The 10,412-nt window shown below is 45.6% G+C and overlaps 1 protein-coding gene across 1 annotated transcript in view; it reads left to right on the plus strand.

Moving 5' to 3' along the window:
• Nucleotides 1-8,212: 8,212 nt before the first annotated feature.
• Nucleotides 8,213-10,412, plus strand: part of LOC107494970 (histone-lysine N-methyltransferase ATX5) — an 8,433-nt gene continuing 6,233 nt past the window's right edge. The window contains exon 1 of the mRNA XM_016116012.3: nt 8,213-8,698. Within this exon, the coding sequence (XP_015971498.2) occupies nt 8,213-8,698 (486 nt within the window). The remainder of the gene's footprint in view (nt 8,699-10,412) is intronic.

A 10,412-nucleotide genomic window follows, 5' to 3' on the forward strand; every position in this document is an offset into this window, starting at 1 on the left:
AAAAGAGTGTGCTTAAGAGCTCTGGACACCTCTAACTGGGGACTCTAGCAAAGCTAAGTCACAATCTGAAAAGGTTCACCCAGTTATGTGTCTGTGGCATTTATGTATCCGGTGGTAATACTGGAAAACAAAGTGCTTATGGCCACGGCTAAGACTCATAAAAGTAGCTTTGTTCAAGAATCAACAAACTTAACTAGGAGAATCAATAACACTATCTGAAATTCTAAGTTCCTATAGATGCCAATCATTCTAAACTTCAAAGGAAAAAAGTGAGATGCCAAAACTGTTCAGAGGCAAAAAGCTACAAGTCCCGCTCATCTAATTAGAATTAATATTCATTGATATTTTGAGATTTATAGTATATTCTCTTCTTTTTATCCTAATTGATTTTCAGTTGCTTGGGGACAAGCAACAATTTAAGTTTGGTGTTGTGATGAGCGGATAATTTATACGCTTTTTGGCATTATTTTTAGGTAATTTTTAGTAGGATCTAGTTACTTTTAGGGATGTTTTCATTGGTTTTTGTGTTAAATTCACATTTCTGGACTTTACTATGAGTTTGTGTATTTTTTTGTAATTTCAGGTATTTTCTGGCTAAAATTGAGGGACCTGAACAAAACTCTGAAAGAAGGCTGACAAAGGACTGCTGATGCTGTTGGATTCTGACCTCCCTGAATTCGAAATGGATTTTCTGGAGCTACAGAACTTCAAATGGTGCGCTCTCAACGGCGTTGGAAAGTAGACATCCAGAGCTTTTCAGCAATATATAATAGTCCATACTTTATTCGTGATTAGATGACGTAAACTGGCGCTCAACACTAGTTCCATGCTGCATTCTGGAGTCAAACGCCAGAAACATGTCACGAACCAGAGTTGAACGCCCAAAACACGTTACAACTTGGCGTTCAACTCCAAGAGAAGCCTCAGCTCATGGATAGATCAAGCTCAGCCCAAGCACACACCAAGTAGGCCCCGGAAGTGAATTTATGCATCAATTACTTACTTTTGTAAACCCTAGTAGCTAGTTTAGTATAAATAGAACTTTTTACTAGTGTATTAGACGTCTTGGACTATCTAGTTCTTTTGACCATTCGGTCTTTCATGGGGGCTGGCATGCCTGGACCTTCATCACTTATGTATTTTCAACGGTGAAGTTTCTACACACCATAGATTAAGGGTGTGGAGCTCTGCTGCACCAAGTCTTTGGAGCCATTGTTGATGATCACAATTTCGTCCACCACCGGTGTCCGTCGACGTGTTTCTTTTCCTTTTTACCCTCACGAATCCCTCCAAAGAAGGGAAAGCAAGTAAAGGATTTATGTCCTTCCGATCTGCCCAGGGTCGAAGGATTTTTGGCTTGTTCGAGGACTCTTACCACGGGTTCATGGACAAGTACTTCAAGGTGCGGCCAGTCAAAGGTCGCCATCCCTTCTGGCTGTCGTTGGAGGGGCAGCGCCTCATCCCGACGTATTGAAGTTTTAGGGTGGAGTCCAATACCTTTATTAAGGTAACATACAAAGGAATGTCCTCGTGGACAAAAAGATTGCCGACGTATTGTTGGCCGTGTTTGGGAAAAATCATGTGAACTCCAATCTTCTTATGGGTGACCGAGAGGTCGCTAGAAATTATATTTGTGAGTAGCTTTAACTTGTATTTCTTGCGCTACTGTCGCTTTTGATTTGTTATGCGGACTTCATGACTAACCGATTTCATTATCTTGTAGTAGTGGGGATGTCTGCCGAAGTGACCGGCCTTGAAAGCCTATTCAATACTTTTCTTGGCGGTGATAGCGATGAGGAGCAGGCCAATGAGAACCAGGAAGCTCCACCTAAACACAGTGATGGCCAAGCCGTGCCCCCGGATGCTAACGAGGTGCCGATCCAGGGTGCTGATGGAGCTCATGTCTCAGTCTCTCCCCTTCGAGAAGAGGCCGTCGGTGCTGGCGAGAACTTGTCCTCTAGCCCGCAATTTGAAGAGGATGACGTGAGAATCATCAGCACCCCAAAGAGGAAGAGGTTGTCCTCCAGCCCTAGGGGAGTCCTTACCATGATGGAGAGGAACTACAATACCGAAAACTTTATAGATTCTCAGTTGCTTCCCGGCACGGAGGACTATTTCTGTGGCGCCGACCTCCCCGGGCAGGCGAGGTGGATGTACCGTTCTCTCCTCCGTGGTGCCGCCATCGCCAGGAAAGCCGAGTTTGAGCTATCAGGAATACAGTCGGTGCGAAGGAAGCTTGAGTCCGCTGCTAAGGCCAACAATGAATTTAAAGTTGAAGTTGAGACGCTTCGGGAGCAGTTGTCCCAGGCGAACGAGAAGCTCAGAGCTGCCGAAGAGAAGGCCATGGCGGCTGAGAAAAAATTGAAGACTTCAGATACTGCCGTTTCTCGGTTGACCGAGCGGGAGATGACTTTGGAGAGTCAGCTCAACTCTGCGCAAGGTCGGGCAACTGCGGTGGAGAAGGATCGCGACGAGGCTGTCTCGTTGGCCAAGGCTGCTCGGGCAGAGGCTGAAGAATGGAAGGGGAAGCACAAAGAGGTCGTGAAGCAGGGGAAGAGCACCATCCTGATGACTGAAGAGGCTCTTAAGGCTCAGGTGAAGGTGGTGGCTCCCACTTCGATACGTCGGCGATTGGAGTTTTCAAGACTATTAAGGATGGCAAAATCGTCGACATGCTGAGGAAGTGACCTTTGTAGCTTGGACTTCTTTAGCCTTGTAGTTTTATATCTTTGTGGATCCTGGTTTGTAACCTCTAAATTTCTTACAAATGTTAGCCGTTTTGTTGGCTTGTAAGTGTGACTTATTTTTATGACATTTTGTAGTCGTTTCGTCGGCACTTGGATATCCGATTATGTGCGTTTTTCCATTGTGTTGGTAGTCGGCAAAGCCAGGTCGTGGCTTTTATTGCTATATCCGTTTTATTGCGTTATGTTTTCTGGTTCCCGGGGTGATTAGTCCTGGGATACCGTGTTGTCGTTCGCAATCGTAGTATGACGTAAAATAATAGAACAGATTTAAACGTGAAGTTAACCTTAATCGAAAATTTGACAAATATACATGATGATAACAAACATTTGAAACAAGAGTTTGGATAATGTTTTCTGGTTACCCATTAGTGATGGGGACCTTACTGATCACGGGAGATCGTCAGGTCGTTGAGCTCGACCTAAGAGTAAAACCTTCTCAGGTTCCCCGCATTCCATGTTCTAGGAACTTCTTTGCCATCGAGTCGTTCCAGCTTATAGGCACCTCTGTCGATTGCCTCTTTTACCCTGTATGGGCTTTCCCAGTTTGCCGCCAGCTTTCCTTCCCCTCTGGTCGGGAGGCCTACATCGTTGCGCCTCAAGACCAGGTTGTTCTGTTCAAACTCTCTCTTGAGTACCCTGGCGTTGTAGCGTAGGGCCATTCTTTGCTTCAACGCCATTTCCGACAAGTGGGTCATTCCTCTGGTTTCGTCAACTAGATCCTTTTCCACGACCTCTTCGACTCCTCCCAAAAGTAGCCGCTGGCTTGGCTCACCAATTTCGATAGGTATCATTGCGTCTACCCCGTAAGTGAGACGGAAAGGGGTTTCACCGGTGGATGACTGCTGCGTAGTTCGGTAAGACCAAAGGACTGAAGCCAACTCATCTTCCCGTCCCCCTTTCTTGTTGTCAAGTCGCTTTTTGAGGCCTTGTAAAATAACTTTGTTAGCTGCCTCGACTTGACCATTTGTTTCGGGGTGTTCTACTGACGAGAACTTTTGCTTTATCCCCAAGCCAGCTAAGAATTCTCCGAACCTCTTGTCGGCGAATTGGGTTCCATTATCTGACACGATGACTTCAGGGATTCCGAACCTGGTTATCACTTGCCTCCATATAAATTTTCTACAGTTGGCTGAGGATATGCTCGCCAGTGGGTATAATAGTCAATAGCGACTATAAAGTACTTGACTTGTCCTAGACTGATCAAGAAGGGTCCTAGGAGATCGACTCCCCAGTGAGAGAAAGGTCAGGAGGATGTCAATAGACATAGTTTGGCTGCTGGTGCCTTGTGAAAATTTGCGTTCTCCTGGCATTTGATGCACTTTCTCACGAAGTCTTTAGAATCTTTCATCATTGACAGCCAGTAGTAGCCGGCTCTGATGAGCTTTCTTGCTAGGGTCTTCCCTCCGATGTGGTGGCCATAGCATCCCTCGTGGACTTCTCGTAACACGTAGTCCGTTTGATCGGGACGCAGGCACTTCAGTAGGGGTTGGCTAAGCCCTTTTTTGAATAGCTGGCCTTGTATCATGGTATATTTAGCCGCCTCCCTTCTCAGACTTCTTGCCAACTTCTCGTCTTCGAAGAGCTTGCCGCTTTCCAAGAAGTCGGTGATCGGGTCTATCCAAGAGGGGTATACCTTTGCTATGTGGAGGGTGACTGTCGGCTCTCTTACCAATCCTTGGATGAGAAATTAGTTTCCCGCTTCTGGCTTTGTACTTGCCAGCTTTGATAAGAGGTCTGCACGCGTGTTCCTCTCTCTCGGGACGTGCTACACTAAGACTTCCTCAAATTGCCCGGTTAGCTCTCTGACCTTCTCCAGATATTTTTGTAGCAACGAGTCTCTGACCTGATACGTTCCATTTATCTGTGAAGTCACGACCTGTGAATCACTACACACTTCGAGTCTCGTGGCTCCAACTTCTTTAGCCAGGGCCAGTCTGCCCATGAGGGCCTCGTATTCCGCTTGATTGTTTGACACCAGGAATTTGAACTTGATTGACTGCTTGTGAAAGAATCCAGTGGGGCTTTCCAAGATTATCCGGGCCCCGCCGGACGTCTGGTTGGAAGCTCCGTCTACTGAAGCTTCCACCGTGTGTTCAGTGGCTCGGTTGGGTTTCCCGTCATCTCCACCAAGAAGTTGGCCACGACCTGTGCTTTGATCGCATGCCTGGGCTCATATTGCAAGTCGTATTGGGACAGCTTGACAGCCCAGGTCATCATTCTTCTCGCTAAGTCGGGCTTCTGGAGGACCTGGCAAACTGCTTGGTCTGTCCTAACGACCACTTTGTGACTTTGGAAGTACTGTCGTAGTCTACAGGAAGAGATTAGGAGTGCAAGTGCTAGCTTCTCCAATTTGCTATGCCTATGTTCCGCTCCTTGCAATGCTTTGCTCACAAAGTAAATTGGTTGTTGGGTCTTTCCTTCTTCCCGCACCAAGACCGCTGACATTGCTTCGTCCGTTATGGCCAAGTACAAGTATAACGGTTCGCCGCTCTTGGGCTTCCCGAGGACAGGTGGTGATGCCAGTATTTTCTTGAAGTGTTCGAAAGCCTCTTCACACGCCGGGGTCCACTCGAAAGCTACCCCTTTCTTCATCAAATTGAAGAATGGTAACGCCTTAGCAGTCGACGCCCCGAGGAAACGGGACATCGCTGTGAGCCTTCCTACCAACCTCTGAACGTCCTTGACACACCTCAGGCTCTTCAGTTGGAGTATTGCTTGACACTTTTCTGGGTTGGCCTCTACTCCCCTTTAGTTATCATAAACCTAAGAATTTTCCTGCTTCCATGGTAAAGGCACATTTGAGTGGGTTGAGCCTTATGCCGTGTTGTCGAAGTGAGGTGAACACGTTTTCTAGGTTGCTTGTGAGGTCATTAGGTCGGGTGGTCTTTACCAGGATATCGTCTACGTATACCTCCACCGTTTTGCCTATAAGGTCGCTGAATATCTTGTTCATCAACCTTTGGTAGGTGGCCCCCGCGTTCTTCAGCCCGAATGGCATTACCTTGTAGCAGTATGTTCCCCCTAGCGTTATGAACGCCATTTTCTCCTCGTCTGGCCTATGCATCGGTATCTGATTGTAGCCAGAGTAAGCATCCATGAAGCTCAGATACCGATATTCCGCCGCCGCGTCGACGAGCGCATCTATATTGGGTAGGGGGTAGGAGTCCTTGGGACATGCTTTGTTAAGGTCAGAGTAATCCACACACATCCTCTCTTTTCCATTGTGCTTTCTAACTAGGACTACGTTCGACAGCTAAGTCGATTAGTCGAGTTCTCGTATGAATCCTGCTTCAAGGAGGCTGGCCGTCTGCCTGGCCGTCTGCTTGGCCACCTCCTCGGCTCTTTCTCGTGACATTTTCCTTCTCATTTGGGCTACTGGTTTGAACTCCGCATTGACGGCAAAGCGATGGGACATGATCTGAGGGGTCTATCCCGGGCATGTCGGCTGGCGTCCAGGCGAAGAGATCGCCGTTAGCTCTGATCATTTCCATTAGAGGTTCTTTCAATTGGTGTGGAAGGTTTCTGTTGACGAAGGTGAACTTCTCCTCGGAATCGCCAACCCTAAACTTCTCTAAGTCTCTTTCTGGCTCGGGTCTAGGCTTGTCCTCGACCCTGATGTCCAGGTCGGCGAGGAAGACTCCCGACGCCTCTTTGGATTTCTTTCTCAGAGAGAGACTGGCGTTGTCGCATGCGACTGCCGTTTTCAAGTCCCTCTTTATGGATCCTATAGATCCGTTATCAGTGATGAACTTCATTACCAACATCTTTGTGCTGATCACTGCCCCAAGATCGTTGATGATCTTTGTCCCAAGGATGATGTTGTAGGCCTTGGAATCTCGGAGGACCACGAACTCTGCCATTACCGACCTTCTTTCTTGTCTCGACCCTATGGATACAGGTAGGGAGATTATTCCATCAGGCTTGATGAAGTGGCCGCCTAAGCCTACTACACCATGCTGGTGAGTCTTTAAATTGGCATCTCGGAGGCCTAAAGCATCGAACATGTTGCGGAACATAATATTTGAGTCAGCGCTAGTGTCCACGAGGATCCTTTTGACCAAGCCGGTTCCCACTATGGCCGTGATGACCATTGGAGGGTTTTTCGTGATCTCGTCAAACCATTGGTCGTCCGAACCGAATGATATGGGTGGGGTCCTCTTAGAATTTGGCGTGGGGCTAGATGACGAGACCGTTAGGACTTTGGCATCCCTTTTGTGTGCTGACTTCGACCTCGGAGCCGCGTCTCTTCCAATTACCACATTTACTATGGTGAGGCCGTGCTCATTGTCCTCGGGCTCTTGGCATCGTTTCACCGCGTGGCTTTTGTCCTCTCCATCTCGGTTCTGGTCACGTCTCCTCGGCTCCCTGATAAGGTGGGAGAATTCGGCTAGCTTTTCATCTCGGATCGCTTGCTCCAGCGCATCCTTTAAGTCAAAGCAATCCTGCGTCTTGTGTCCATAACCCTTGTGATAATCACAATAAAGGTTTTTATTTCCTCCCGTTCTGTCCTTTAGAGGTCGGGGCTTGGACAAGATCCCCTTCTCGACTATCTGCTGGTAAACTTCCACAATGGAGAATGCGAGGGGGGTATAGTTGGTAAATCTTCTTACTAGGGGGAATGTCTTGAATGTTTTGGTCGGCACTCCGTCTTTGGCGTGCTCCTTCTGTCTTTCCCCGTTACCGTGCTGCCGGGCTTGGTTGTTGGCGGGCTGCCGCTTATTGGTCGCCACCACTTGACTGACTTCTTCATCATTGATATATTCCTTGGCCACGCCTTGGATCTCTTGCATCGTCCATACCGGCTTCGTGGTGAGATGCTTTCTGAAATCTTCGTTTAGAAGTCCATTCGTTAAGCACAAACTGGCCACCGAGTCGGTTAGGCCGTCAATCTCCAAACACTCGTCATTGAACCGGTCCAGATATTTTCTGGTTGGCTCGCCGGGCCTTTGTGTCACCCCGAATAAGTTGATTGGGTGTTTTGCCTTCACGATTCGGGTCATGAATTGGGCCAAGAAAGCGTGGCAAATGTCCGAAAACTTGGCGACAGAGCCTTGCGGGAGGCTGTTAAACCACCGTATTGCAGGTCCTGCTAGGGTGACCGGGAAAGCGCGACACCTGACTTCTTCGCCTACCCCTTCCAAATTCATTCTGGCCTCGAAGGCCGTCAGATGATCCTGTGGGTCTTGCGTTCCATCGTACCTCATGTCCATTGACTTATCAAAGTGCTTTGGCAGCCGGGCCTCGAGGATGGAACAATGGAAAGGGGTTGCGCTCATGATCACGGGCTTTCGAGTTCTCCTCACCCTTTCTCCGCCGTCCTCCCGATCTCTCTCAGCGGCTCGTGTTCTTCCAGATCGGGCATATATCAAGGGGTCATGCCGTCTTCTTGGGCGCTCTCGGTCTTCCCGACTACTTTCAGAGTCGAGAGTGACTTCTTTGAGAAGTTCTTCCATGGCTCTCGGGAGATGGGGAATAGTTTGGGTCAGAGGTTTGCTGACGATGTTCCTGATCCGCCAGCTGACGTTCTAGGTTCTGCACCCTATGGCGTAGCTCCTGCATTATCCTGGCGCTGTCGCTACCGATTCTCCCAAAGGGATGTCTTTCTCCAGCTCGTGCAGACATCTCGGGTCGTCGCGGGGGGGGACCTCGTGTGTTCTCGAGAGGAAGCCACGGAGGTTGCCCCCTGGGTTCGGCTCCATCCCCTGGCTCTACAGGTCCCAGCAAAAAGTCCATTTAGGCGGTCCCCACAGACGGCGCCAATGTTCGACTTGTCGAGTGCCGGACGGTTTGGGAATCGCTTTCCAAAGCTTCGTGGTCCCTGCCTGACTGCTGGGTGTAGTTTCGGGGGAGGGCAACCGACCTTCCGAGTTCTTCGAGTTGGATGGGGTGCCACCTGCAAAGACACTCTGACGTTCAAGTCAGCGATGTGTGCAGGCGGGGAACAGAGTAGGGTCTGTTAGTGACGTACCTTGAGGGAGGGGTAGGACCCTCCCCTTATATACCCTATCAGTAGGGTGGGTCCCACAGGAGGAGGTCTCCTTCTTAGAAGCTTCCTTTCCCCCAGCTGTCATACAACTGGTGACAGGAGTGTGCCCAGGTCGTAGACCGGGTGGGTTGCACATGCGAACCCGACCAAAGAGGTGGGTCGTCTATGGGTCGGGTCAGCCCTAGTGCTAGCTGGGTTGGACCATAACAAATTTGTTTTGTTCAATGGCGAAGAAAATTTAGGATAGAGGATTTTGTTTATTAATATTTTATAAATTATACAATAACTTATTTTGACAATAAGTTAATTACAAGTTGATATTATTATAATTAAATGAGAAAAGTATAAATTGATCTCTGATTTTTTAGTTTACGGATATTTTAAGTTTCTGAAAATTTAAAAAATACATTTAAGTCATTGATTTTTTCAAAATTTGAATACATCGATCTCTAGGTCTAATTTATTCCATTTTAAAAAAATTTTTACGTGGACATCCGTATCGGCAAAGCTAGTATAATGGGAGTTGCGTTTGATTTTTCCGTTGAGTCTGACAAACTCAAATGAATAGTAGAGATCAATGTATCTAGATTTTAAAAAGGTTAGAAATTTCAAATATTCGAAAACTTAAATGTTTGCGACGAAAATGTCAAAGACATCTTTATCCTTTTCTCTTAAAATATTAATTTTGATTAAATTTAAACAACTCAAATTATTAATTTAATTAGTAATCAGATTAAAATATCAACTAATGAAAAGTTAACGTGTCACAAAAGACAAATTACATATTATTTTAAAGATAATTAGTTACAACTCACCTTATATATATTTGCTTCGTTATGATAATAAATTTACACATATTGGTATGATAAAAATATGGACAAATAAAAATATGATATTGAACTATATTATTCACATCAACATTTAGTTTTTTTTTAAAATATATATTATATCTAGGGTGTTGGAAGTGAGTCGAGTTGAGTTAAGCTAGACCAAACTCAAGCTTAACTCACAAAAATTGAGCTAGGCTCACGGCTCGACTCATTAACCGAGCCTATTTTTTAAGCTCAAGCTCGGCTCACCGAAAGCTCACGAGCTGGCTCGAGCTCACGAGCTGGCTCAAATAATAGAAACATAAATACATAATCTATATTCTATATCAATAAATTATAACTTATATATTTTAAAAAATATTTAAAAAGATCAATTTATATATTGTTATCTATCAATAAATTATAAATCTTTTATTTATGTCCTACATCAAAATTATATGTAAAAAATAAATATGAAATTTTAAATAATTAAGATCATTAATATATATAATTATATAGTACTATTTCATATGTATATATATAATATTAAAAATATAGATTAAATGCATATAGGATATGTGTATTAATAATTATATATATATATATAATCGAGTCAACCCACGAGCTAATGAGCTAAGCTTATCCAATTTCAAGCTCGGCTAATTAAATTTATGAGTTCAATTTCAAGCTCAAATCTAGCTCACTAGCTCACGAGCTTAGCTTATCAAGCTATTAACAAGTCGAATTCGAACCGATTTATGAGTTGACTTGACTCATTTCTAACCGTAGTTTTAAGTATTCTATTTTTCTTTTAATGTTTATTTTAACATTGGTGGTTGCTTGTGCTATTTTGCAGACCGAAACCTTAAA

This window comes from Arachis duranensis, chromosome 6 (assembly GCF_000817695.3).
Source record: "Arachis duranensis cultivar V14167 chromosome 6, aradu.V14167.gnm2.J7QH, whole genome shotgun sequence".
NCBI classification, from domain to species: domain Eukaryota; kingdom Viridiplantae; phylum Streptophyta; class Magnoliopsida; order Fabales; family Fabaceae; genus Arachis; species Arachis duranensis.